This window comes from Pristiophorus japonicus, chromosome 21 (genome assembly GCF_044704955.1).
Source record: "Pristiophorus japonicus isolate sPriJap1 chromosome 21, sPriJap1.hap1, whole genome shotgun sequence".
Taxonomy (NCBI): Eukaryota; Metazoa; Chordata; class Chondrichthyes; family Pristiophoridae; genus Pristiophorus; species Pristiophorus japonicus.
The window spans coordinates 61,927,780-61,952,242 of NC_091997.1; the positions used below are offsets into that span (position 1 = coordinate 61,927,780).

The 24,463-nt window shown below is 47.1% G+C and overlaps 1 protein-coding gene across 3 annotated transcripts in view; it reads right to left on the reverse strand.

Annotated features, from left to right (window-relative positions):
* The window catches only part of LOC139234018 (leucine-rich repeat-containing protein 49), a 292,104-nt gene that overhangs the window by 163,800 nt on the left and 103,841 nt on the right, over positions 1–24,463 (reverse strand). For all 3 annotated transcript variants that reach the window (XM_070864857.1, XM_070864856.1, XM_070864854.1), the window contains exon 10: positions 3,279–3,426. In XM_070864857.1, coding sequence (XP_070720958.1) covers positions 3,279–3,426 — 148 coding nt within the window. The remainder of the gene's footprint in view (positions 1–3,278; positions 3,427–24,463) is intronic.

Genomic DNA, 24,463 nt, shown 5'->3' on the forward strand with positions numbered 1-24,463 from the left:
CTGAGGTCAGTGAGTCGGGGCCCTGAGGTCGGCAGGGCCCTGAGGTCAGTGAGTCGGGACCCTGAGGTCAGTGAGTCGGAACCCTGAGGTCGGTGAGTCGGGTCCCTGAGGTCGGTGAGTCGGGGCCCAGAGGTCGGTGAGTCGGGACCCTGAGGTCGGCAGGGCCCTGAGGTCAGTGAGTCGGGACCCTGAGGTCAGTGAGTCGGGACCCTGAGGTCAGTGAGTCGGGGCCCTGAGGTCGGTGAGTCGGGGCCCAGAGGTCGGTAAGTCGGGACCCTGAGGTCGGTGAGTCGGGACCCTGAGGTCGGTAAGTCGGGACCCTGAGGTCGGTGAGTCGGGGCCCAGAGGTCAGTGAGTCGGGACCCTGAGGTCGGGGAGTCGGGACCCTGAGGTCGGCAGGGCCCTGAGGTCAGTGAGTCGGGGCCCTGAGGTCATTGAGTCGGGACCCTGAGGTCAGTGAGTCGGGGCCCTGAGGTCAGTGAGTCGGGGCCCTGAGGTCAGTGAGTCGGGGCCCTGAGGTCATTGAGTCGGGACCCTGAGGTCAGTGAGTCGGGACCCTGAGGTCGGTGAGTCGGGACCCCGAGGTCGGTGAGTCGGGACCCTGAGGTCAGTGAGTCGGGGCCCTGAGGTCATTGAGTCGGGACCCTGAGGTCAGTGAGTCGGGGCCCTGAGGTCAGTGAGTCGGGGCCCTGAGGTCAGTGAGTCGGGGCCCTGAGGTCAGTGAGTCGGGGCCCTGAGGTCAGTGAGTCGGGACCCTGAGGTCAGTGAGTCGGGGCCCTGAGGTCGGTGAGTCGGGGCCCAGAGGTCGGTAAGTCGGGACCCTGAGGTCAGTGAGTCGGGGCCCTGAGGTCGGTGAGTCGGGGCCCAGAGGTCGGTAAGTCGGGACCCTGAGGTCGGTGAGTCGGGACCCTGAGGTCGGTAAGTCGGGACCCTGAGGTCGGTGAGTCGGGGCCCAGAGGTCAGTGAGTCGGGACCCTGAGGTCGGGGAGTCGGGACCCTGAGGTCGGCAGGGCCCTGAGGTCAGTGAGTCGGGGCCCTGAGGTCATTGAGTCGGGACCCTGAGGTCAGTGAGTCGGGGCCCTGAGGTCAGTGAGTCGGGGCCCTGAGGTCAGTGAGTCGGGGCCCTGAGGTCATTGAGTCGGGACCCTGAGGTCAGTGAGTCGGGACCCTGAGGTCGGTGAGTCGGGACCCCGAGGTCGGTGAGTCGGGACCCTGAGGTCAGTGAGTCGGGGCCCTGAGGTCAGTGAGTCGGGGCCCTGAGGTCATTGAGTCGGGACCCTGAGGTCAGTGAGTCGGGGCCCTGAGGTCAGTGAGTCGGGGCCCTGAGGTCAGTGAGTCGGGGCCCTGAGGTCAGTGAGTCGGGGCCCTGAGGTCATTGAGTCGGGACCCTGAGGTCAGTGAGTCGGGGCCCTGAGGTCGGTGAGTCGGGGCCCTGAGGTCGGTGAGTCGGGGCCCTGAGGTCGGTGAGTCGGGGCCCTGAGGTCGGTGAGTCGGGGCCCTGAGGTCGGTGAGTCGGGGCCCTGAGGTCAGTGAGTCGGGGCCCTGAGGTCGGTGAGTCGGGGCCCTGAGGTCGGTGAGTCGGGGCCCTGAGGTCAGTGAGCTACATGTGTGCAGCTTTCACTTGCTGCTCCGCCGACTCCGAAAGCCTCAATCTCGGGGGATGCCCGCCGCTCCCCTCCGGCCGACACTCCGAGCCCTGCATTATTGGTGAGGAGCAATCACCTGGAGAAGTCCTTGTTGATTTAGCTGTCATCAGTTCTTTCTCACTGTGTAGATCTGCTCCCAGTGATATGCCCTCAACCTCCTATTGACTGCAACTCAACTTGCAGGCTTGTGCAGTTGAAACTCAGAGAAAGCTCAGAATCTCTGTCGTGAACTTAAAATGGGGTCTCAAGAGATCTCGTGCAACCCAGAAAGCAAAATAAAAAATGGACCACATAATCAATCAATCAATAAATACATAAATAAAAAATAGAAGTGCTACCTCCAGCGTGCCGCCGATGAGGGAGCCATTCGGTCAGGGATGGGGCGGCATGCTTTTGGCCCCTTCCACACAGCCTGCAGAGCACACGCAGAGATTCTGGTGGTGAGGAACTACTGCACATGCACGCACACTCTAGCGCGCATGTGCAGAGGTCCCGGCACTGTTTCCAGCGCCGGAACCTGGCTCCGCCCCCGAACCCAGTGGCCCCGCTACGCCACCATCGAGGAGAGGCTGGGAAGCGGCCAAACTCGGCCTGAAGATTTTCGACGCCCTAATCGATGTACAAAAGCGGTGCACCTCTGGTGAGTGCGCCAGAAATCTCTACTGGCCAAATTTGGGCCCAAGTAAACTAATAAAATTCTGTTTTTTTTTTTAAGTATCCATTCACAATTTCCAATTTCCATGCTCTACTTTCCATATTCATACTTTTTACGTTAAGAGTAAGAATTACATAATGATCATAACACAATGTGAGAGCACGATCAGACCTGGATATTAAAGTACAAGTACTGAGCCAAGGATCTACTCTCACCTGCCAGAAGGTCATCAGTTCAAGCCCCAATCTAAGACTTGTACACATAATCTAGGCTGACACTTCAGTACAGTGCTGGGGGAGTGCCAGTGAAAGGCTAAACAATGCCACCTCATTAACTGGCAGATATACTCACCTATCCACTGGTCCTCCTGTTTAAACTAGGAGCACTTCTTCATACGAGGAGGCATGCACCCATAATATTGCACGCACATGAATATGCACACACAGTGGCACTCTAAATTATGGGCTGTACACACTTCCATTTCCTCATGAGTGTGCATTTAACTGCCAATTGGTGGTTGGGGTAGGTTGGACTCCCATTAATAAGTAAATAGGGATGGTTCACACTGCAGCGCAGCAGTTTGTGGAGCGCGGTGCTGGCTGCAGCTTAAGGCTATCAAACTCACTGGAGGTGGAGCCGTCAAATCTGATTGCCAAATTGTTATCCTGTACTTTCACATCAAATTCAGCTCAAGCCCCTAGTCCGAGTAGAATAATTTGTCATGTCACACTGATCCCTATCCTATACCATGTATTTTTAGCAATGCAACAACTGTGCTTCGATTTTTTTTTCAATCAGCTTTCTATTCCCCAATCCAACTAGTAAATCCCAAAGTCCCAAAATGATACCCATTAAGAGGTTAACGGTTGGGTCAGAGAAACAGAATATTCAATTGCTAAAGCATTGTATCGGAGCAGAGTTAGATTGATGGACACTGGCACAAAGCCCAACTGGCGCAGTCAGGAAAAGTAACTCACTGTGATTTTCTTCATATCCAGCTGTCGGAGCTGCAGCATGTGTCGGAGAATCGTATGCTTGTACCATGACTCCTGAGCTATGGGATTGCCATCCAAGGTGACCTCCGAGAGCGATAAAGAGTCTGCCAGACAAGCAATGTCTTCAAATCTGCAGTTTTTAAAATACAGTTATATTCAATTAGGGAGACCGTATTTCAGGCAAGGCATTAATTAAGCGAACGACCGGTACATAAAATGGGAAAGGCATTAATACTTACAACTATCTTTGAAGGTCAGAAACAAACACCATCAGGAACTTGGACTATTTTTTTTTAATTTCTCTACCATTGCTAAATACCTGCATGCAACTGGCAGCTGTCCCAGATTTTTTATGGTAATTTCCTCTGCTACATCACATTAATTCGACAGGACTCCTGGTCCATTGTGGCAGTTTATATAACATGATAATATAAGGGTTGAATCTAATCTGTCCACTTCACACAACCAATAGTCAGAATTCCAAATTAGAGTCAGTCTCCAGCAGAGGAAACTTGTGTCAATCCAGCACCTTGATAAAGAACAGATCTCCTTCTCTCACTCGTAAGGACACGGGCCTGCAGTTACTTTCCACTCTGTTTTTGGAACAAACAAATTCAGTGACGTGTCTGTACCTGTAAGAGCAGTAGCTATTCCTGGACAGCAAGAAATTTTGTACAAAATATACAATTTTTAAAATATTAAATATTCCCAGCTCGTGCTAAAGATTCAGGTTTAGGAAATGTGCAGAGAATAGATTTTTGAAAATCAATTCTCGGGATGTGAGCGTTGCTGGCAAGACTGGCATTTATTGCCCATCCCTAATTGCCCTTGAAGGTGGTGGTGAGCCACTGCAATTCGTGTGGTGTTGGTTAGGGAGTTCCAGGATTTTGACCCAGCAACGATGAAGGAATGCCAATATATTTCCCAGTCAGGATGGTGTGCGACTTGGAGGTGATGGTGTTCCTTGTCCTTTGCTGCCCTTGTCCTTCGAGGTGGTGGAGGTTGCGGGTTTTGGAGGTGCTGTCGAAAAAGCCTTCGCGATTTGCTGCACTGCAACCTGTAGATAGTACACACTGCGGCCATGGTGCACCAATGGTGGGGGAGTTCATGTTTACGGTGGAGGATCAAGCAGGCTGCTTTGTCCCGGATGGTGTCAAGCTTCTTCAGTATTGTTGGAGCTGCACTCATCCAGGCAGGCGGAGAATATTCCGTCATACTCCTGACTTGTGCCTTGTAGGTAGTGGAGAGACTTTGGGGAGTCGGGAGGTGAGCCACTCGCCGCAGTTTACCCAGCCTCTGACCTGCTCTAGCAGCCATGGTGATCTAATCAAGGCGTTTAAAATGATTAAGGGAATTGATAGGATAGAGAGAAATCATTCCCTCTGATAGTGGAATTCAGAACAATCTTAATATTAGAACTAGGCCATTTAGGAGTGGAATCAGGAAGAGGTTTTGCACACACAGAGTAGTGGAAATCTGGAACTTGCTCCTCAAAAAGTCTGCTGATGCTGGGGGGTCAATTGGAATTTTACTACACCGAGACCGATGGGTATCAAGGAATATGGAGTACAGGCGGATAAATGGAGTTGAGGTACACATTACCCATGAGCCAATTGAATGGTGGAGCAGGCTTGAGGGACTGAATGGCCTCCTCCTGTTCCTATGTGAGTGTGTGCCTTCAGGAGATGAAGGGAGAAAATCAGCAAAGTGACTGATAGAATAGAGAAAAGGGAATGCAATAGAGATAGTGGGCTCAATTTTGCCCAATGCCATTTTTTGGTGTATTGCCAGATTTACGCCAGTTTTTCTTGGCCCCAACTTCTCCAAACAAAAAAGTAGCAAATATCCCTGTTCTATTTTTTTAAATTGTTGCCACACATCCTTTCCTGTAGTTTCGAGGGGTGGAGCCCAATATCTGCGCAGAAAAAACAATCCCTACCCCCCGCCCCCCTTCTGCACATGCGTGGGGAAAGAAAGGGTAGTTTTTGACGTGATTCCTATGGGCGCGCATGCGCAGTACAGCTCCCGTTCTGCATTCGGCCATTTTTAAAGAGCCAGTTGTGTGTGAGAACTTTAATTCTCATTGGAAAAAGAAATCGGAGCTGCAATACAAGATGCAATGTGGCGTAAGGACTAAAAATTTCTTACAGGATGAAGTGGAGGCACTAGTTACTGTGATTGAGGGTAGATGACTTGAGCTGGCTGGACCTTGGTAAAGTAGTTAGTGCAAGTCATATTTTCATTTATTCAACGCAATTGTAAATGTGACCATCTGTATATGTCCCATCCAGCAGAAAGACACCCTTTCTAACAAAGTTATATTTTCATCTTTGCAGAGGAAGGTGGTACACAACAAAAGGGAAAGAACTCGAACATGAGGAGGTCCGGAAAATCTGCACCCACTGACACCCTTGGAAGAGAGGGTTGCTGATTTGATGGGTCCTGCCTGGAGAAAAGCAACCACCACTGCACAAGCTGGGCCCACACTCGAGGGAGAGGGTAAGTCCTGCAAACTCCACTGCCTGGCTTTGCTATATATTAAGTACTGTGCGGGTTAGCCACGCTTCGGTTCATGGAGATGTCCCCATCAGCTACGCTTCGGTTGATGCAATGTGCTATCATTCATCATGGTCCTTCAGACCAGCCTGCTGCCTGTGCTGTGTGAGCCTACTCATACCACCCACCCTGCCCCCTCCTCTGCTGCTAACCATTTGTCTGTTGTTATTTTTGCAGAACTTGAGGCCAACCCTGACGAGGCTGAAGCCAATGCAGAAGATTATTCACATGCGGACGAGCCTGAAGAGGAGAACATCTTCCAATCCCACCTTCCAAACCAAAAGCATGGGGTGAGGAGGAGGGGGAGAAAATAGATGAAGCCCCCATTGTTGTACTCACTCTGGAGGAGGTGCAGGTGTCGCCCACTGAGGCGCCAACCCCTTCCCTGAGTGGTACGAGTGTTGGTGGGATATTCCATGGTTTCCCACCGTCCGAGGCTGCGGGTCCCAGTGGGGTGCAGCGAGGCACACCCAGGGCCCCACCCTCTCAAGCTGCGGGTCCCACTGGGATGCTGCATGCAACACCCAGGGTGAGGAGGGAAGTAGAGCTCGACAGCGCTCTCCTGAGGTGCAGGATCTAATAGATGTGGTTCAGATGATGGCAATGAGTGCGGAGAGCATTGACCTTACCCGATCGTTCCTGGACACTATCAGTGGGGTGGGTGATGAGGTATCGGGACTGTCGGGAGAAGTAACAACACTCTCACAAAAAATGGGAATGCTGTCTAGGAACATGAGGGAGGGAATGTCGCAGGTAGCTGATGCGCTGTCAGTGAACATAAGGAAGGGAATGTTGCAGGTAGTTGACACATTTTTGCTCAACATGAGGGAGGGCATGTCACAGGTAGGTGAGACACTGTCGGCGAACATGAAGGAGGGAATGTTGGTGGTAGTCGAGACACTGTCAGGGCACATGAGGGAGGGAATGTTGGAGTTAGCTGCTGCCATAAGGGAACACGCCCAGACCCCGCGCACATTGACAGAATCAACTGCCTCTCCCGCTCCAATCCCCAGACCAGCCTCTGAAGAGGCCCAAGCCGGGCCTCCCACATTACCGCCTGTCCCCTCCATGAAGAAGTGCATATTACCTGAGATGTTCAAAAGAATAAGCTTGGTACCAACCCGAGAAACGCTACGCCACTGCCTGCAGGCAGGGGGGGTGGAGTCACCAAGACCAAGCGCAGCGGGCGGTCTTAGAATGAGGTGGAGGAGAGATGGGTGCAGCCCTTTTTTTTTGCTGTTGTTGTTGTTAGTATTGTTGTTACTGTTGTAACTGTTCTCAAATTAAAGCAATTTGTAAATTATGTAAATTTACAAGTTTAAAAGTTTGTAAGTGATCTTAACTGAAAACTTTAAAGTTTGATACAAGAATATTTTTTATTAAAGTTCAGAACAAACAAATGTTTGTTAAACTATTGAATAAAATGTATTTTAAATTATAACTGAATCATTTACATTATTTGTTCCATTATTAACACAACTTTTTGACGTAAAGAATCATCATTTCCATCATTTGTTCCATTCACACAGCACAACATTACGGAACTAGTCCAAGCAGTAAACATGGTCCATTTGGAATAGTTGTCGCTGAGCCTTCAGGCAGCAAAGCGTTCACGGATGAGCTGCTGGCGCAAGGCTCGAGCAACCGTTAAAGGAGCACGATGGCCCGCCCTCCTCGCCGTCATGCTCCGGGTTCAGGTATTTGCATGGCTTCCTCGCCCTCGTCCTCTGCATCTTCCTCATCATCATCAGCCACTCTCACCTCAGGTGGGTCTTCTACTACCAGCTGCTGCTGCCTCATGATGGCTAAGTTACGCAGCATGCAGCAGACAACAGTGAACTTACCGACAATCTCAGGGGAGCATTGCAAGTAGCCTCTGGAATGGTCCAGGCATCGAAAACGTTGTTTCAAGATGCCAATGGTCCTATTATACTGCGCGTCGCAATGTGCGACATGTTGTATTCCCGGTCAGCTTCTGTCCGGGTTACGCGTAGGGGCATCATGAGCCAGGTGGCGAGGCCATACCCTTTGTCTCCCAGTAGCCAGCTCTGCCTTCTGGCTGCTGCTGAAACATGAAAGATACAATGCTCTCACGCAGGATGAACGCATGATGGGTGCTCCCAGGGTATCTTGCATCAGCTGACATGATGCGGTGCATGTCGTCACATACGAGCTGCACATTAATGGAGTGGAAGTCTTTTCTGTTCCTGTACATCTCAGAATCCTCCAAAGGTGTTCACAAGGCGATGTGGGTACAGTCGATGCAGCCCTGTACCTTTGGGAAGCCAGCAATCCTGGAGAAGCCCACAAGCTCTTTCATGCATTGCTTGAGCGGTCATGGGGAACTTTATGTAGTCATTCCTCCGGGTATATAGTGCAGCAGTCACCTGTTGAATGCAGCTATATGTTGCTTGTTGAGAAACGGTGCACACATCCCCAGTTGTAGTTTGGAACAATCCAGATGCATAGAACGAAAGTGCAGCTGTAACCTTCACAAACTGACAAAGCAGTCCTCCTGATGCTTCTAGGTTGCAGGTCTGCTTTTACTAACTCACAGATCTCAGTTACAACTTCTTTGCAGAAACGCAGCCTTCTGACACGGTCTGCATCTCAGGTGCAGGTACGAACGCCTGTCTCGATATACCCGACGTGGGTAAGGCCTCTTGCCCATCACCCTACGTGCTCCGAGGTTCCTCATGTGATGACGCTGAATCAATTGTCTCCTCCGCAGCACCATCATGCAGAAGGCTTGCATAAGGTATGGCATTGTCAGTATTGCCCCCATAATTAAATTGTACCTTTGCAAGCTCAAAACAGCATGCAGGTTCTTTGTTCTCTCTCTCTCCCCAAAGTTGGACCACACCCAGGTCTGAGCAGGTGCAATGATCACCCCCCCACCTTCACTTGATGCAAAGTATAAGTCTTCTCAAGCCTTCCGTTCGCCTTCCACAGCCCCACAGCCGCACACACCCACCCCCCCCCCCCTCTCCGGGCTTCTTTTCAAGCCGAGCCTCGAGACCCTGTGTCTGGGCGAAGGACCGATTCTGCCGGCCGATGCTACACCACTTGAGCCCAGTTTGGAGAATGTTTAGTGGTGGCGTGTCAGTTTTAAAAAATCAAAACTTAAAGAATTCCATTAAACTTCCATTTCCTGCGTTTTAAGTTAAAAAAATTTAAGCTTGATTATGCATATTTGTGTGTTCTTGACTCCCTCCAAAACTTCACCTAAGAAACAATAGCGTCTTTCTGCGCCGATTTTTTAATTTGCGCTGGTTTTCCTTAAGTGCCCAGAAAGTTTTTTGGGAGTGGTCATATACGCCGTCCTAGGAGAAATGTAAATTGGCCAAACTTGCATAATTATGAAAAACTGGCTCAGACATCAGGTTACGCCCCCTATGACGCAAAGAACAACAAAGCAAAAAAAATCGTAACTAACTGAGTTATGCTGGCGCACAAAGATTGGGGAAACTTGGACTTTTAAAAAAGCAGGATGCGCCAAAAAAGCGGCACAAATTACTGGGGAAAATTGAGCCCAATGAATATACATTATCAGAAGACATTTAATATGGTGTCTCTTTTCCCCCCAACCTCCAGAATCCCATGTTTCTCTCTCACCCCACTGCGATCCAATGTTTCCCCCACTGCGCTTCCCTCCCTCCCCCCTCTCCAGTCCGCAGCAGTGGCCTTGAACATCAATCTTTCCCACCTCAATCTGGCTAGCTGCCGGGCGGGATACTAAGTAAAAAAAATACATACGAGGTCCTACCATCAAATTCATCAGGACCTCCGCTTTTCCCGGCCACTGATTGTCACCCCACTCCCTCCCCGTAAATATCAGGGCAGCCACAATCAGAAATGTCAGACATCCAGGAAAATTTTACGAAGTGTTTATTATTCAGAGGTAATGACATTCCTCTGATCGAACCACTAATGAGAGCTTCACGTTACTGAAGAGACACTGACAGTATGGGAAGGTAAACACAAGGAATACTGTAAAGTATAATCAGATACTCACACGCCAGAGTAGGCTAGTGGGGTCAAACCAAACCCCCTCGATTTAGTCAAAACATAGCTCAAAGATAGGTGGGAAAGCAAGTTGTGAGTCCACAAATAATCTACAAAGGGATACAGATAGGCTAAATGAATGGGCAAAAATTTGGCAGATGGAGTATAATGTGGGAAAATGTGAGTTTATCCACTTTGGTAGGAAAAATAAAAAACCTAGTTATTATTTAAATGGGGAGGGATTACAAAATGTGGTGGTACAGAGGAATCTGGGGATCCTTGCATATGAAACACAAAAAGTTAGTATGCAGATACAGCAAGTAATTAAAAAGGCAAATGGAATCTTGGCCTTTATTGCAAGGGGATAAAGTATAAAGGCAGAGAAGTCCTGCTACAACTGTACAGGGTATTGGTGAGGCCACACCTAGAGTACTGCGTACAGTTTGGGTCTCCTTATTTAAGGAAGGATATACTTGCACTGGAGCCAGTTCAGAGAAGGTTCACGAGATTGATTCCTGAGATGAAGGGGTTGTCATATTAAGAATGGTTGAGCAGGTTGGGCCTATACTCATTGGAGTTCAGAAGACTAAAAGGTGATCTTATTGAAATGTATCAGATTCTGAGGGGACATGACAGGGTAGATGCAGAGAGGATGTTTTCCCTCGTGGGGGAATCTAGAATTAAGGGGCATAGTTTCAGAATAATGGGTCGCCCATTTAAAACGGAAATGAGGAGGAATTTCTTCTCTCAGGGGGTCGTGGAGGCTGGGTCATTGAACGTATTGAAGGTGGAGATAGACAGATTTTTGAAAGATAAGGGAGTTAAGGGTTTATAGGGAGCAGGCGGGGAAGTGGAGTTGAGGCCAGGATCAGAACAGCCATGATCTTATTGAATGGCGGAGCAGGCTCGAGGGGCCAAATGGCCGACTCCTGCTCCTATTTCGTATGTCGTATGTTCTTATGTTCAATGGTGGTGGGAAGGGGGGCATAACATTTTTGTCCTGAATGGATGAGCTACGACGGGCGAATGGCCTTCATCAGCTGTATTTATGAGACATCACAAAACGTGTCACAAAGAACCGTAGACAGTAGCAGAGTCATGGAAACATAGAAAACAAAAATTAATTTCATACTAATTCATTATCACAGTCCTGGAAACATAGAAAAGAACTTACATTTATATAACGCCTTTCTCAAGATGCACTTCCAACCACATATCCAAGGCCGCCTACTTCTATCTCTAACATTGTCTGACTCCACCCCTGTTCATCTGCTGCTGAAACCCTCATCCATGTCTTTGTTACCTCAATACTTGACTATTCTAATGCTCTCCGAGCTGGCCTCCCATCTTCCACTTTACATAAACTTGAACTCATCCAAAACTCTGCTTCCCTTATCCTAACTCACACGAAGTCCCGTTCACCCATCACCCCTGTGTTCGCTGACTTACATTGGCTTCTGTTCCAGCAATGCCTCGATTTTAAAATTTTCGTCCTTGTTTTCAAATCCCTCCATGGCCCTTGTCCTTCCATACCTCTGGAACCTCGTCAAGCCTTACAACCCGCCGAGATCTCGGTACTCCTCCAAATCTGGCCTTTTGCGCATCATGGATTTTAAATGTTCCACCATTGGCGGCCGTACCTTTAGCTGCCTCGGCCCCAAGCTCTGGAATTCCCTCCTTAAACCGCTCATCCTCGCTCTTCTCTTTTAACATGCTCCTTAAAACCTACTTCTTTGACCACACTTTTGGTCATCTGTCATGAATCTCCTTATGTAGCTCAGTGTCAAATTTCATTTCATAATGTTCCTGTGAAGCGCCTTGAGACATTTTACTGCGTTAAAGGCGCTATATAAATGAAAGTTGTGCCATGGGATCTTTTACGCCTACCCTAGAGGGCTGATGGGGTCTTGGTTCAACATCTCATCTGAAAATCGCCGCCTCCAACAGTGCAGCACTCCCTCAGTGCTACACTGGAGTGTCAGCCTAGAATTTGTGTTCAAGTCTCTGAGGCGAGATAAGAACATAACTAGGAGCATGAGTGGGCCATACGGCCCCTCGTGCCTGCTCCTCCATTTAATACGATCATGGCTGATCCGATCATGGACTCAGATCCACTTACCTGCCCTGCCACGACTGGCACCATATGATCAGTTTAAATGGTCCTGAAATCGGAACAATCCTTATACATGGCAAAAAAGTTCCTTCCATTAGATATTTTCAATAGTGGATTTAATATTATTATAACAGAGACAGGTTGAGAAAGCGGTTAAAAAAAGCATACAGAATCCTGGGCTTCATAGGCATGGCATACTAAAGCAAGAAAATTCTTATGTTCTTATGTAAGTTATGATGAACCTTTATAAAACACTGGTTCGGCCCCAACTGGAGTATTGTGTCCAATTCTGGGCACCGCACTTTAGGAAGGTTGGGGAGGGCTTGTAGAGGGGCAGAAAAATTTACACACGGTTCCAGAGATGAGGGACTTCAGTTACGTGGATGGACTGGAGCAGAGAAGATTGAGAGGAGATTTGATAGAGGTGTTCAAAATCATGAGGGGTCTAGACAGATTAGAGAGAGAAAAACTGTTCCCATTGGTGGAAGAGTCAAGAACCAGAGGTGACAGATTTAACGTGATTGCCAAAAGAACCAAACGCGACATGAGGAAAAACATTTTTACTCAGCGAGTGGTTAGGGTGCTGGGGGAAGATTCAATTGTGGCTTTCAAAAGGGAATTGGATAAGTACCTGAAGGAAACATAGAAACATAGAAAATAGGTGCAGGAGTAGGCCATTCGGCCCTTTGAGCCTGCACCGCCATTCAATAAGATCATGGCTGATCATTCACCTCAGTACCCCTTTCCTGCTTTCTCTCCATACCCCATGATCCCTTTGGCCGTAAGGGCTATATCTAACTCCCTCTTGAATATATCCAATGAACTGGCATCAACAACTCTCTGAGGTAGGGAATTCCAACTCTCTGAGTGAAGAAGTTTCTCCTCATCTCAGTCCTAAATGGCTTACCCCTTATCCTTAGACTGTGTCCCCTAGTTCTGGACTTCCCCAACATCGGGAACATTCTTCCTGCATCTAACCTGTCCAGTCCTGTCAGATTTTATATGTTTCTATGAGATCCCCTCTCATCCTTCTAAATTCCAGTGAATAAAGGCCCAGTCGATCCAGTCTCTCCTCGTATGTCAGTCCAGCCATCCCGGGAATCAGTCTGGTGAACCTACGCTGCACTCCCTCAATAGCAAGCACGTCCTTCCTCAGATTAGGAGACCAAAACTGAACACAATATTTCAGGTGAGGCCTCACCAAGGCCCTGTACAACTGCAGTAAGACCTCCCTGCTCCTATACTCAAATCCCCTAGCTATGAAGGCCAACATACACCATTTGCCTTCTTCACCGCCTGCTGTACCTGCATGCCAACTTTCAATGACTGATGTACCATGACACCCAGGTCTCATTGCACCTCCCCTTTTCCTAATCTGCCGCCATTCAGATAATATTCTGCCTTTGTGCTTTTTGCCCCCAAAGTAGATAACCTCACATTTATCCACATTATACTGCATCTGCCATGCGTTTGCCCACTCACCTAACCTGTCCAAGTCACCCTGCAGCTTCTTACCATTCTCCTCACAGCTCACACTGCCACCCAGTTTAGTGTCATCTGCAAACTTGGAGATATTACACTCAATTCCTTCACCCAAATCATTAATGTATATTGTAAATAGCTGGGGTCCCAGCACTGAGCCCTGCGGTACCCCACTAGTCACTGCCTGCCATTCTGAAAAGGACCAGTTTGTCCCGACTCTCTGCTTCCTGTCTGCCAACCAGTTCTCTATTCACGTCAGTACATTACACCCAATACCATGTGCTTTAATTTTGCACACTAATCTCTTGTGTGGGACCTTGTCAAAAGCCTTTTGAAAGTCCAAATACACCACATCCACTGGTTCTCCCTTGTCCACTCTACCAGTTACATCCTCAAAAAATTCCAGAAGATTTGTCAAGCATGATTTCCCTTTCATAAATCCATGTTGACTTGGACCGATCCTGTCACTGGTGTCCAAATGCGCTGTTATTTCATCTTTAATAACTGATTCCAACATTTTCCCCACTACTGATGTCAGGCTAACCGGTCTATAATTACCCGTTTTTTCTCCCTCCTTTTTTAAAAAGTGGTGTTACATTAGCTACCCTCCAGTCCATAGGAACTGATCCCGAGTCGATAGACTGTTGGAAAATGATCATCAATGCATCCACTATTTCTAGGGCCACTTCCTTAAGTACTCTGGGATGCAGACTATCAGGCCCCAGGGATTTATCGGCTTTCAATCCCATCAATTTCCCAAACACAATTCCCCGCCTAATAAGGATATCCTTCAGTTCTTCCGTCTCACTAGACCCTCGGTCCCCTAGTACTTCCGGAAGGTTATTTGTGTCTTCCTTCGTGAAGACAGGACCAAAGTATTTGTTCAACTGGTCTGCCATTTCTTTGTTCCCCATTATAAATTCACCTGAATCTGACTGCAAGGGACCTACATTTGTCTTCACTAAACTTTTCCTCTTTACATATCTATAGAAGCTTTTGCAGTCAGTTTTTATGTTCCCGGCAAGCTTCCTCTCATACTCTATTTTCCCCCTCCTAATTAAAGCCTTCGTCCTCCTCTGCTGAATTCTAAATTTCTCCCAGTCCTCAGATTTACTGCTTTTTCTGGCCAATTTATATGCTTCTTCCTTGGATTTAACACTACCCTTAATTTCCCTTGTTAGCCATGTTAGTTCGGGCAAAAATTTGCAGAGCTGCGGGGAAAGGGCGGGGGAGTGGGACTGGCTGAGGTGCTCTTGTAGAGAGCCAGCATGGTCTCCACCTGTACTGTAACCATTCTATGATTCTATGAAAGGATAGAGGTGAACACACTAGGCCACCCAAAAACCCCAGGATTTGTTTCATTTTCTCCCCCTCCTCATCTCACTTATTGGGGTACTGTTCCATGTGCATCATGCATTCCTCTAGTACTTCATCCAAGTATGTGTGTAAGCCTAAACAGTACCAAGCTATTTGAGGGAGTGGGTACTTCCAGTTCCAGACCATTTTTACAGCTCTCTATTCTTTTAAATCCAGTCACGAAAACACTTTTAAGCCTTTGAAGGTTCGGGCAATGTTTTTTAAAAATTCATTCATGGAATGTGGGTGTCGCTGGCAAGGCCAGCATTTATTGACCATTCCTATTTGCCCTTGAGAAGGTGGTGAACCGCTTCTTGAATCGCTGCAGTCCATGTGGTGAAGGTGCTCCCACAGTGCTGTTAGGGAGGGAGTTCCAGGATTGTGACCCAGCGACGATGAAGAAACGGCCGATATATTTCCAAGTTAGGATGGTGTGTGACTTGGAGGGGAACTTGCAGGTGATGGTGTTCCTATGTATGTGCTGCCCTTGTCCTTCTAGGGGGTAAAGGTCGTGGGTTTGGGAGGTGCTGCCGAAGAAGCCTTGACGAGTTGCTAATGTGCATCTTGAAGATAGTACACAGTGCAGCCACGGTGCACTGGTGATGAAGGGAGTGAATGTTCAAGGTGGTAGATGGGGTGCAAATCAAGCAGGCTGCTTTTTCCTGGATGGTGTCGAGCTTTTTGAGTGTTGTTGGAGCTGCACTCACCCAGGCAAGTGGAGAATATTCCATCACACTCCTGACTTGTGCCTTGTAGATGGTGGAAAGGCTTTGGAGAGTCAGGAGGTGAGACACTCGCCGCAGAATACCCAGCCTCTGAGTTGCTGTTGTTGCCACAGTATTTATGTGGCAGGTCCAGTTAAGTTTCTGGCCAATGGTGACCCCCAGGATGTTGATGGTGGGGGATTCGGCGATGGTAATGTAGCTGAATGTCAAGGGACGGTGGTTAGACTCTGGCTTGTTGGAGATAGTCATTGCCTGGCACTTGTGTGGCACAAATGTTATTTGCCACTTATCAGCCCAAGCCTGAATGTCGTCCAAATCTTGCTGCATGCGGGCACGGACTGCTTCATTATCTGAGTTGCGAATTGCACTGAACACTGCAATCATCAGCGAACATCCCTACTTCTGTCCTTATGACGGAGGGAATGTCATTGATGAAACAGCTGAAGATGGTTGGGCCTAGGATACATCTCTGAGGAACTCCTGCAACGATATCCTGGGGCTGTGATGATTGGCCTCCAACCACCACAACCATCTTCCTTTGTGCTAGATATAACTCCAGACATAAAAGAGGAAGCTGTACAGATTTGATTTCTGAAGCGTCTAGGACTCCATACAGCTGCTACCACACGTCAGTAGCACTAAATGATTGTCTCCGGTAACTGCAGCATTCCAACAAATCTGATGTATGAACAGATACTAAAACTCCACAGGGATTGGTGGAGTTGATCAGAGGGAGATGGTTCAAGACTACTGACATTTTATTTATAAATTGCGTGTTGTAATACTGCGTCTTCCGTAAACAGTCAAGTCACTTGAGAACAGCTTGGATACATTGTGAACGCCTTCTTTCATTTGATGGCTTGGTATACATTTCATTTCCTCCATTTAAAAGAAACCAGCCTGTATTCAGCCTCTTCTCTATAACATGCAGGAAACAATTGAATGATGTCCTGGCTTCATTTTTTTTATTGATTAAAAGCTACAGTCAGCCAAAAGTCAGGGGGGGTTTATGGGCCGGAAAGAGCTTTTATTACACTGCACTTACACTAAAATCAGACTGTTAGTTTACCTGTCACGGTGGATAGGGATAGAAATATGGAGCTAATTTCCTTTTTGACAATATTCCCTCCTTTTACTTCTCCAAATACTAGTGGTAACTTTATACTGGTAGAAAACTATAGGGAACATTTTATCCCTACCCACCTGACGAAAACAAGGATGAGCAGTTAAAATCGCCCAGATTACTTCCCCACCAGCCAGCTGCCAGGATCCCGCTGTTGTGAATTTGAACCTACTCTCCAGAGCAGAAGGCAAGGACGCCCGCCCAAAGCCAGCGTGGTCCTTTACATTTGCATGTTGGGTGCTGATGATGTCACCGGGACCCCACTGCAATTTTAACTGGTCACGTGAGCGGAGAAGATGCTGCGGCTTTCCACCCGATTCTCATCAATTTTACTCGGCTCCTTGATGCCACACTCGGTTAAATGCTGCCTTGATGTCAAGGTCAGCCACTCTCACCTCACCTCCGGAATACAGCTCGTTTGTTCATGTTCGGACCAAGACTGTAATGAAGTCTGGAGCCGAGTGGTCCTGGCGGAATCCAAGCTGAGCATTGGTGAGCAGATTATTGGTGACTAAGTGCCACTTGATAGCACTGTCCACTTTGCTGATGTTTAAAGTAGGGCAGTAATTGGTCTGGTTGAATTTATCCTGCCTTTTGTGGACAGGACATACCTAGGTAGTTTTCCACATTTTCGGGTAAATGCCAGTGTTGTAGCTGTACTAGAACAGCTTGTCTAGAGGCGCAGCTAGTTTTCAGCATAAGTTTTCAGCATGATAGCTGGGATATTGTCGGGGCTCATAGATTTTGCTGTATCCAGCGCGCTCAGCCTTTTCTTGCTATCACATGGAGGGAATTGATTTGGTTGAAGAATAGCTTCTGAGATGGTGAGGATGGCTGCAAACACTTCAGTCATGTCTTTTGCACTCATGTGCTGGGCTTCAGCATCATTCCCATTAGTTGTTTAATGACCCGCCCACCACCATTCACGGCTGGATGTGGCAGAACTGCAGAGCTTTGATCCATTGTTGTGGGAATGCTTAGCTTTGGCTATAGCATGCTGCTTCTGCTGGTTAGCATGCACTTCGTCCTGTGTTGCAGCTTACCCAGGTTGGCACCTCATTTTTAATCACAACTCGTGCTGCTCTTGTCACACTCTTCTATACTCCTCATTGAAGCAGGGTTGGTCGCCTGGATTGATGGTAATGGTAGAGTGAGGGATGTGCCGGGCCATGCAGGACTATGAGGTTATAGATTGTGGTGGAATACAATTCTGCTGCTGCTGATGACCCACAGCGCCTCATGGATGCTCAGTTTTGAGCTGCTAGATCTGTTATCTATCCCACTTAGCATGGTGGTAGTCCTCCGTGTGATGATGGGACTCCACAACGACTGTGTGGTGATCACCCCTACCAATACGGTATGGACAGATGCATCGTTAGGTAGATTGGAGAGAATGAGGTCAAGTAGGTTTTTCCCTCATGCTGGTTCTCTCACCACCTGCCACAGGCACAGTCCAGCTGCTATGTCCTTCAGGACTCAGCCAGCTCTGTCAGTAAGAACATAAGAACATAAGAAATAGGAGCAGGAGTCGGCCATTTGGCCCCTTGAGCCTGCTACGCCATTCAATAAGATCATAGCTGATCTGATCATAGATTCAGCTTCACTTCCCTGCCCGCGCCCCATAACCCTTTACTCCCTTATCGCTCAAAAATCTGTCAATCCCCGCCTTAAATATATTCAATGACCCAGCCTCCACAGTTCTCTGGGGCAGAGAATTCCATGGATTCACAAATCTCAGAGAGAAGAAATTCCTCTTCATCTCAGTTTTAAATGGGCGGGTCCTTATTCTGAGACTATGTCCCCTAGTTTTAGTTTCCCCTGTAAGTGAAAATATCCTCTCTGCATCCAACTTGTTGAGCCCGCTCATTATCTTATATGTTTCAATAAGATCACCTCTCATTCTTTTGAACTCCAATATGTATAGGCCCAACCTACTCAACCTATCCTCATAATTCAACCCCCTCATCTCCGGAATCAACTTAGTGAACCTTCTCTGAACAGCCTCCAATGCAAGTATATTCTTCTTTAAATACGGAGACCAAAACTGTATGCAGTACTCCAGGTGTGATCTTACCAATATCCTGCACAGTTGTAGCAGGACTTCTCTGCTTTTATACTCTATCCCCCTTGCAATAAAGGCCAACATTCCATTTGCCTTCCTGATTACTTGCTGTACCTGCATACTAACGTTTTGTGTTTCATGCACAAGGATCCCCAGGTCCCTCTGTACTGCAGCACTTTGCAATTTTTCTCCATTTAAATTATAATTTTCTTTTTTATTATTTCTGCCAAAGTGGATAACTACATTTTCCCACATTATACTCTTATCTGCCAAATTTTTGCCCACTCACTTAGCCTGTCTATATCCCTTTGCAGATTTTTTGTGTCCTCCTCACAATTTGCTTTCCCACCCATCTTTGTATCATCAGCAAACTTGGCTACATTACACTCGGTCCCTTCATCCAAGTCATTAATATAGATTGTAAATAGTTGAGGCCCCAGCACCGATCCCTGCGGCACCCACTAGTTACTGTTTGCCAACCGGAAAATGACCCATTTATCCTGACTCTCTGTTTTCTATTAGTTAGCCAATCCTCTATCCATGCTAATATATTGCCCCCAACCCCGTGAACTTTTATCTTGTGCGGCACCTTATCGAATGCCTTCTGGAAATCCAAATACACCACATCCACTGGTTCCCCTTTACCCACACTGCTCGTTACATCCTCAAAGAACTGCAGTAAATGTGTCAAACATGATTTCCCCTTCATAAAACCATGCTGACTCTGCTTGATTGATTCATGCTTTTCCAAATGTCCTGCTACTGCTTCCTTAATAATGCACTCTGGCATTTTCCCAACGACAGATATTAGGCTAACTGTTCTGTCGTTTCCTGCTTTCTGTCTGCCTCCTTTTTTAAATAGTGGCGTTACATTTGCAGTTATGCAATCCGCTGGGACCTCCCCAGAATCCAGGGAATTTTGATTGATTACAACCAATGCATCCACTATCTCTGCAGCCACTTCTTTTCAGACCCTAGGATATAAGCCATCAGGTCCAGGGGACTTGTCTGCCTTTAGTCCCATTATTTTACCGAGTACTACTTCATTAGTGATAATGTTTGTATTTAGTTCCTCCATCCCTACAGCTCCTCGATTATCCACTATTGGGATGTTTTTAGTGTCTTCTACCCTGAAGACTGATACAAAATATTTGTTCAACTTCTCTGCCATTTCCCTGTTCTCCATTATTAATTCCCCAGTCTCATCCTCTAGGGGACCAACATTTATTTTAGCCACTCTTTTCCTTTTTATGAACCTGTATAAACTTTTACTATCTGTTTTTATATTTCATAATCTATCTTCCCTCTCTATCATTTTTTAGACGTTCTTTGCTGGCTTTTAATAATTTCTCAATCCTCTAGCCTCCCACTAGTCTTGGCCACATTGTATGCCCTTGTTTTCAATTTGATACCATCTCTTATTTCCTTAGTTAGCCACAGATGCTCATCTCTTCTCTTAGTCTTTCTTTCTCATTGGGATATATTTTTGTTGTGAGTTCCAAAATATCTCCTTAAATGTCTGCCACTGCTCATCAACTGTCCCATACTTTAATCTATTTTCCCAGTTCACTTTAGCCAACTCTGCCTTCATACCTTTGTAGTCTCCTTTATTTAAGCTTAGGACCCTAGTTTGAGAACCAACTTTTTCACCCTCATACTGAATTTGAAATTCAACCATGTTATTTATGGTCACACATTCTGAGAGGATCCTTTACTAGGAGCTCATTTATTAATCCTGTCTCATTACACAGTATCAGATTAAGATAGCCTGCTCCCTGGTTGGTTCCGCAACGTACTGTTCAAGGAAACTATCCCGGATACACTCTTATGAACTCTTCCTCAAGCCAATTTGCTTTGTCCAATCAATATGAAGGTTAAAATCGCCCATGATTATTGCCGTTCCTTTATTACAAGCCTCCATTATTTCTTGATTTATACTCCGTCCAAAAGTGCATCTACTGTTAGGGGGCCGATAAGACTACACCCACCAGCTACTTTTTCCCTTTATTATTCCTTATCTCCACCCAAACTAGAAGCATAGAAACATAGAAAATAAGAGTATTAGGCCATTCGGCCCTTCGAGCCTGCACCGCCATTCAATATGATCATGGCTGATCCTCTATCCCAACACCATATTCCCGCTTTTTCCCCATACCCCTTGATGCCTTTTGTTTCTAGAAATCTATTGAGCTCCCTCTTAAATATATTCAGTGACTTGGCCTCCACAGCCTTCTGTGGTAGAGAATTCCACAGGTTCACCACCCTCTGAGTGAAAAGAATTTCTCCTCATCTCGGTCCTAAATTTCCTACCCCGTATCCCAAGACTGTGACCCCTTGTTCTAGACTTCCCAGCCCGGGGAAACATCCTCCCCGCATCCAATCTATCCAACCCAGTCAGAATTTTAGACGTTTCAATGAGATCCCCTCTAATTCTTCTAAACTCTAGTGAATACAGGCCCAGTCGACCCAATCTCTCCTATTACGACAGTCCTGCCATCCTAGGAATCAGTCTGGTGAACCTTCGCTGCACTCCCTCTATGGCAAATATATCCTTTCTTAGGTAAGGAGACCAAAACTGCACACAATACTCCAGGTGTGGTCTCACCAAGGCCCTGTATAACTGTAGTAAGACATCCTTGCTCCTGTACTCAAACCTCTTGCAATGAAGGCCAACATACCATTTGCCCCTAACTGCTTGCTGCACCGGCATGTTTGCTTTCAATGACTGGTGTATAAGGACACCCAGGTCCCTCTGTACATCGACACTTCCCAAACTATCACCATTTAAATAATACTTTGTCTTTATGTTTTTCCGACTAAAGTGGGTAACTTCACATTTATCCACATTATACTGCATCTGCCATGTGTTTGCCCACTCATTCAACCTCTCTAAATCGCCTTGCAGCGTCTTTGCATCCTCCTCACAATTCACAATCCCACCTAGTTTTGTGTCATCAGCTAACTTGGAAATATTACATTTGGTTCCCTCATCCAAATCATTTATATATATTGTGAATAGCTGGGGCCCAAGCACTGATCCCTGTGGTACCCGACTATTCACTGCCTGCCACCCCAAAAAAGACCCGTTTATTCCTACTCTCTGTTTCCTGTCAGTTAACCAATTTTCAATCCATGTCAATATATTACCCCCAATCCCATCTGCTTTAGTTTTGCACACTAACCTCTTATGTGGGACTTTATCAAAGGCCTTCTGAAAATCCAAATACACTACATCCACTGGTTCTCCCTTATATATTCTATCAGTTACATCCTCAAAAAACTGATTCAACATCTTGATCATTTCTCACTATTGCAGTGATTCCTCCTTATCAATAGAGCTACCCCACCTCCTTTTCCCTTCTGTCTGTCCTTCCGAATTGTCAAATACCCCTGAATATTTAGTTCTCAGTCCTGGTCACCTTACAACCACGTCTCTCTAATGGCTATCAGATCATACCCATTTGTATCTATTTGTATCATCAACTCATTTATTTTGTTATGAATGCTACGTGCATTTAGACAAAGAGCTTTTAAATTTGTTTTTTTTCCATTTTTTTCCTGCTTGTTTCCCCTGACCTTCAAATGCACTTTCTACATTTTTGTTTTCCAATTCCAGCTTTACTCCCCTCCCTACTGAATCTATTCTCAGGTTCCCTGCTAGTTTAAACCCTCCCCAAAAGCACTAGCAAACCCCGCTGCGAGGATATTGGTCCCGGCTCTGTTGTAGTAGTGCTACTGAGCTACTCTTGCTGCTGGACATTGAAGTCCCCCACCCAGAGTACATTCTGTGCCTTTGCTACCCTCAGTGCTTCTTCCAAGTGGTGTTCAACATGGTGGAGTACTGATTCATCAGCTGAGGGAGAGCGGTAGATGGTAATCAGCAGGAGGTTTTCTTGCCCAAGCCTGACCTGATGCCATGAGACTGACCGCTCCCTCCAGACTGTACACCACTGTGCCGCCACCGTGGGTGGGTCTGTCCTGCCGGCGTGACAGAACATACCCAGGGATGGTGATGATCGAGTCTGGGACATTGGTTGAAAGCTATGATTCTGTGAGTATGACTATGTCAGGCTGTTGCTTAATTAGTCTGTGGGACAGCTCTCTCAGTTTTGGCACGAGTCCCCAGATGTTGGTGAGGAGGACTTTGCAGGGCAGGCTGGGCTGGGTGTGCCGTTGTCATGTCCAAAGCTGGTGCCTAGATCGATGCTGGGTGGTTCGTTCAGTCTTATTCTTATTATTGTTTCTTGTAGCAGTTTGTTACAACTGAGTGGGTTGCTAGACCATTTCAGAGGGCAGTTAAGAGTCAACCACATTGCTGTGGGTCTGGAGTCACGGATAGGCCAGACCGGGTAAGGATAACAGATTTCCTTCCCTAAAGAAGATCAGTGAACCAGATGGGTTTTTACAACAATCCGGCAGTTTCATGGGTCCCAAATTTCCCCAGGAGATGCTCCTTTTTTTTTGGAGCAACTTGATTTTTCTGGAGTATCTTAAAAATCCCCATTCTGCACATTTAATTTGCGCCAGTGTAAGTGAGTTGATTTTTTTTTAGTTTTGTTTTTTTTCCCAAAAGGGGGCGTTACCAGCCACCTACACATGTTTTGGCCATTTAAGCCAGTTTGGACAGCTAATATTTGCTCCAAAACTAACAGGCCAGCGTATGTGGCCACTTATGGCCGCACAGAAAACCCTTGCGGAGAGTTAAGAAATCAGCGCAGGTAGCCAGAGATATGGGGGGGGGGGAGCACAGAGGACCTTGCAAAGCACTAAAAGCACAAAACACCTTCACAACAACATTAAAGAAGCATAAAAACCATCAATAATAAATAAAAAATAAATAAAAAATAAAACTTCAGTCACCTTGTGTATGCAACTGTGCACACACTGCTAAGCGATTCACTATGGCTGCTGGTGCTTCTAAACAACAGGATTCCATGAACTCTGTGGGAACCTGTCTGATAGACATGCCACTCCTGCTATTGTCTTTGGAGGTTTTTGGTTCTTTGCTTTGCATAGGCACCCCCTGCCAAATCGCCAATTATTCCCATGTAAGTGAGCATCAGCAGGCTGTTCAGCTGCGGTGAGGCATCACAGCTGTGCCTGATCCCATCCTTGCTTGACGTTCACACGTATGCGATTCCAACAGGTGTCACTGGATTGTGATCAGAGGCGGAACACAGTGACTCTGAGGCCACATCTACACACCCTTACCGCAGCCGTGCTGAGATCCCGTCGGCCAGGGATAGGGGCGGCGACGCGCTAGGAGGGTGAGGAGCTACTGCGCATGCACGCAGCTGCCGACACTGTTTCCGGCGCAGGGCTGTAGCTCCGCCCCCCACTCGACGAGAAACACCACGCCAGGACACGGGACACAGAGCAGAGCAGCTAGAATTCTTGTTTCTATGTTTCTATGTCCAGGCCTCTGGATTATTAGTCCAGTAATATAACCACTATGCTACCGTTTGGTCGGCAGGCAGGCAAATGGCATGTTGGCCTTTATTGCAAGGGGATTGGAGTACGGAAGTCTTGCTACAATTGTACAGCGCTTTGGTGAGGCAGGTCAGAGGCTGGTTATTCTGCGGCGAGTGTCTCACCTCCTGACTCCCCAAAGCCTTTCCACCATCTACAAGGTACAAGTCAGGAGTCAGGAGTGTGATGGAATACTCTCCACTTACCTGGATGAGTGCAGCTCCAACAACACTCAAGAAGCTTGACACCATCCAGGACAAAGCAGTCCGCTTGATT